We start from the raw sequence: 4,987 nt of genomic DNA on the forward strand, positions 1-4,987 counted from the left end.
TTGGAGGTATTTTCAAAATAAAAATGTACAGTGATTTAAGTAAGACTTAACTGTGGCTCTTTGAGACAGAAGGTTGTTTGAGCAGATGTCTGAAGCTTCTAGATTTTATGATCCACGATAAAAGCATACAAGACACAGAAAAAAGAGCACTTCTTTTTATGGGTTAAAAATGATATCATGCTTCTGTTAGTAAATAATCTACATCATATCCAATGTTGATGACCAATGTCACTAACACTGTCCATCCTTGATGTTCACATGAATTCTTTAAGCAGGTCTCAGAGGTAAGCAGCATGACATACTGTGTGCTAAGTCGTGGGATGGCTTCCCTCCCAAAGCAGCCATGGCACCTGCCCTCCCTTTCAATATAGTTCCACAGGCCAATGGATTTTCCATTCAAGAAGGCCTCTCCAATGCAGCCTTTAAAATGAGTAACATTCACAGCAGGAGATTTCAAATGTAAACAAACAAACACAACTCACGTAGATTTGGTGTAAAGGAATAAGTTCCCTAAGTTCATGAAATTTCTCCTTGGAAGTTTAAATCTAAGAGATCCAAATTTTGAGAGAACAACATTCAGAAAAATGGTCAGTTTGTAATCACTGGATTTTCTTCCACTTATGGAGTGCTAAACACTAATTAGTATTAATCTGCCAGTAGACTTACAACAGAGATAAAAGAACTTTATGGAAATTAATATGGAATACTGAATTTCCTGTTTCATCATTGGAAAAGAAACCCAAATAACAAAATGAACCATTGGCTCCTGCTCCATTTACACTACTGATTAAGCATGATCCTTTACCCTACAAAACAAGCCCAGCTCTGCAGATGAGCTGACATAAAGAAAAATAATAAAAGCATATAGTGGATTGACTCACGTTCCTCCCAAACTCACTGAAGCTTGAATTGTGTCCCCCAAGTTTTATGTATGAGGAACTTGGTTTCTACTGTGACTGTTAAGAGGGTGGGAAATCCTATTATGGTAATTGAAAGGTGGAGCCTTGAAGAGGTGATTGGATTGTGGGGCCTTGCAGTAGTGAATGGATTAAAAATGGTGGTCAGGGGCGTGGTTCTGAGGGCTTTAAAAGAAGAGAGAAGAAGTTCCGTCTTTCTCTTTCTCTGCTCTCTCTGCTTCCACCATCTTGCAATGTAAGACCCCTGGGTCACTGTCACCACCGCCAGATGGACTTTGGACTTCCCAACCTCAGGGACTGTAAGCAATAAATTTCATTTTTCTTTATAAAATATCCAGTTCCATATATCTTGTTATAAGCAACAGAAATGGACTCATACAAAGCAGAAAAATCTTCATTTAACCAGGATATATTCAACAATTTAAGCATATTAATTTTATATACAGGTAAAACCAGCCAGTCCTGTTCAGATAAACTTTCAGAGTGTTACCTTGATTTGTCCTCCAACAAACATTAGGGTTGAGTTGTTTATATACAGAACATCAGCTGTTCCAGGAGATTTATTTGTTTTTGTTGGTGGCTTTTGAGTTGAGCTCATTTCCTTTACACTCAACGAACCAGTGTTTCCAAACCTAAAGGTCACAAAAAATGGCAAAAGGAACTTTCAGAATTTCAAGTTGGCACACACATATCCCCCTGTGTCCCATACACAGCCTCCCTCTGATTCTCTCAGGTCCACCATAACAGCCCCCCAATGGGTCCCCTGTTTCTTGTCTTGCCCGCCATGCCCCCAAATTTCTCCTCAAATCATGTAGAATATTTCTTCTGAAATAAATTTCATCACATTACATTCTTGCTTAAAATACTTACAGAACATGTGCTAAACTATACTTGAAGACAGTCGATTGCACTCAATATCACCCTATTTTGCAAATAACAAAGAAAAAAATTCCCAACAGTGCACCACCAATAACAAACCATAATATTAAAGAAAAGTGAAAAGAAAAATATACTTCAAGCTGTTTAAAAAAGCCTCTTGAAAAGTGAAAAGAAAAATATACTTCAAGCTGTTTAAAAAAGCCTCTTGAGTGAAGCTTCAAAAGGAAGAATTTTGCCTTGTATCTGAATTTTAAGGAAATGTCCTCCTCCTCACGTGTGACCTCGCTGCCTGCATAGCACTGCCCGCCTCGTGGCATTTCTATCACGCCACGTTATACTCCTCTTTACTGGGGACTATGCATTTTACCTGGTTGGCTGCTTCAGATTTAGACTTTCTAACGGTAACATTCTAAAGGTAATCTAAACTTTTTTTTCTTCTTTTGATAGTTAATTTTGATAACAAAGTTTATTTCTTCTGTAATAAGAAAAAAACCCAAGCTCTTATTTCTGTAATCTAAACCAAGTATTCTTTGATTATAATCTGACTTTCCAGAAGTTTCAAAGCCTATATGATGTCACAAGCATGTAATTACTTGTAAGACACAGTTTACTAAGAGAGATAATTCCAAGAGCACCTTCTCCACTACCTGGATACATGGATGCTGTGCCATTGGTTGTCATCAGCGGGGAAGTCAGGAAACTGCACCCATGCTGACCCAGAGCCCGTCTCCCAGAGGAAGGCCACGTTCCCTCGCTGCATCTCCACAGCAAGGAAGTCAGACTGGGTGGGGCACGAGTGGGGATGGGGTTATCCACTGGACTGCTGGCATGACCACCAAAACACTTTAAAAAACAAATTCTTACAGCTTTTTCTCTATTCTTAAAAAGAAAAAAATAAAGCAAAACCAAAAAGCTATCTTCTCTTGTCTTTCAACGCTTCCCTCCCTGGAGGTGGAACCCGACTCAGAGTACTGGGGACAGCGACCACGACTGCACAGTGGCACCTCCTGTCCATGCCTGGCACAGCCCTCCACAACGCCCCCCTTACAGTTCCCCAGGAAAACCAGCCGTCCCAGGGAGCATGGGAGACGGCGCTGCAATTGTCCTTCTGCCCAGTCTCAGAGGCAACAAATGGATGTGAAATATTCTCTGCAAGATGGGAGCCATGGAATCCCACTCAGGGGCTTGCCTGCACTCTAGTCTCGTCTCTTAAGAAGACACATCAGATCCCATGTGTGCTTGTTAACAATTCTGCCCTAACACTCCCAAGGGTTCTGACCCATCCCACTGGCACAGCCAAGGCATCAGTGATCTGGAATCTTGTTGGCAGGAAGGGCCTGGGTAAAACTCTACAATTCTGATACTCAGTCACTGCAGGGGTCACAGAGGGCATCACGCAGTGTTGTATTTCCACGACTTGCTATTAAGATGGCAGGGGGACCCATCGTTCAGAAATGTCATTTCAGTCCTCATAGGCATTCAAGTTTGCAGGTTGTTTACTTTTAATCTAATGCTACCATTTTAGCAAAGGTTAGTCCCTACAGCAGAATTTAGTGATTTTTTGGGGCCGAACCAGTGGCTTACTTGGGAGAGTGTGGCACTGAGAGCACCGAGGCCGCAGGTTCGGATCCTATATAGGGATGGCCGGTGCACTCACTGGCTGGGCACGGTGCGGGTGACACCAAGCCAAGGGTTGCAATCCCCTTACTGGTCTCTCCAAAAAAAAAAAAAAAGAATTTAGTGATTTTTCTAAAGCCCTTTTTTTCCCCATCAGCCAAAGTGTCAATTAAGTAAATATATACATTCCTAAGAGTCATCGTTGCATTCCACAGGACCATAACTTACACTGGTGCTGCTACCGAGATAGAAGAGATTATCAGGTTCACACGTCTTAACATTTAGTGTTAAGGTGTTGTTGTTAGTAGAAGAAATCTGAGGCTGGTAGGCCTGGATACAATCTCTGTGTGCAGACACAGCGACTTTAATCTGCAGGAGGGAGGGGAAATGTTCCAGTCATCTAGCGACCCACATTCGCAGCTCACTGCAGTTCAAAACTGCTATTACGTAATGAATTTTCACTATGAGGCAGGTTTCCTCTCTTGATAATACATAATGCTTTGTGTTTCGTAAAGTAAGAAATCAGATGGTGATGAAAATGATTTTATTTGTTAAAGTGCTTAAACATAGGAAAATCAGTCAGTTTTTAATATGGCATTTATAGGAAACTGTCTCTCATTCACATGAGATTTAATTCCTTGAAGACTAGGACCTGAGGATCTTTCCATCTGACACAGAGAGGATAGTTGATGATCATTTGGCAAATAAATGAGAGCTTTTATATTTTTTCACTCAGCAAATATTAATAGAGCAATTATTGCTGTTATCACATACACGGGGTCTTCAAAAAGTTCATGGAAAGATTCATATTATCTTTTAATTCTATTTTTCCATGAGCTTTTTGAAGTACCCTCCTATTTCTCTGAGTAGTAATTATCTGTGTATACATCTTACATTAACCCTAAAGATTCCAGGTCTAAATTAACCATAACATGTAGAACCAACCCTTGGGCTTACATTGATTTAGTGACTATCACTAAAACAGACGGATGCCAGAGCTCATCCCTTTTCCAATAGTGAGGAACAGGCAAAAACAGAGAGGCCAGAACTCCTTTTTCTTGCCTAGAAAGCCGCAGGGAGGTAAGGTAAGACCAGAGGGCTTATGACATTCATCCTCTCCAAGTCTCCAGCAGTATGACGATTGCACATTCTTTCCAAGGTTTTATCACCTCCTTGAAACTCCTCTCCTTAGAGCGCAGCCAGTGCCATGTGCCAAGGGTGGCTATAAAACATTTTCTCCAGTTTGAACTTCTTCTCCAGGTGTTCAGTAATGTGGATTTATGCAGCATTTGTGTGTATGCAAACTCTTCTCAGACTGCTCAAGGGTGAGGCCCATATTGCACAAACAGTGTGAAGAGTACTTAGATTATTAAAACCAAGTTGGTAAAATGAAGAAATAACACCACGTGCAACCAGTGAAACAGGGTGATGCTAACACTCAGACTTGTGCATTCTACACCATCTAGGCTAATGGTTATAGATCTAGGCTATAATTATAAAACCCCATAAAGATATGGAGAGCTCTCTGCCAACATTTTGAAATATGTTCAATAAAAGCAGAACTCAAAGAAAAT

General features: G+C 40.7%; 1 protein-coding gene across 1 annotated transcript in view; it reads right to left on the bottom strand.

Moving 5' to 3' along the window:
• The window catches only part of LAMA1 (laminin, alpha 1), a gene marked incomplete at its 3' end in the record, with an annotated part of 112,327 nt that overhangs the window by 13,524 nt on the left and 93,816 nt on the right, over positions 1-4,987 (bottom strand). The window contains 5 exon segments of the mRNA XM_008590575.1: positions 334-455; positions 1,409-1,549; positions 2,444-2,577; positions 3,642-3,782; positions 3,826-3,833. Coding sequence (XP_008588797.1) covers positions 334-455; positions 1,409-1,549; positions 2,444-2,577; positions 3,642-3,782; positions 3,826-3,833 — 546 coding nt within the window.

This window comes from Galeopterus variegatus, unplaced genomic scaffold (genome assembly GCF_000696425.1).
Source record: "Galeopterus variegatus unplaced genomic scaffold, G_variegatus-3.0.2 Scaffold6205, whole genome shotgun sequence".
Lineage (NCBI taxonomy): Eukaryota > Metazoa > Chordata > Mammalia > Dermoptera > Cynocephalidae > Galeopterus > Galeopterus variegatus.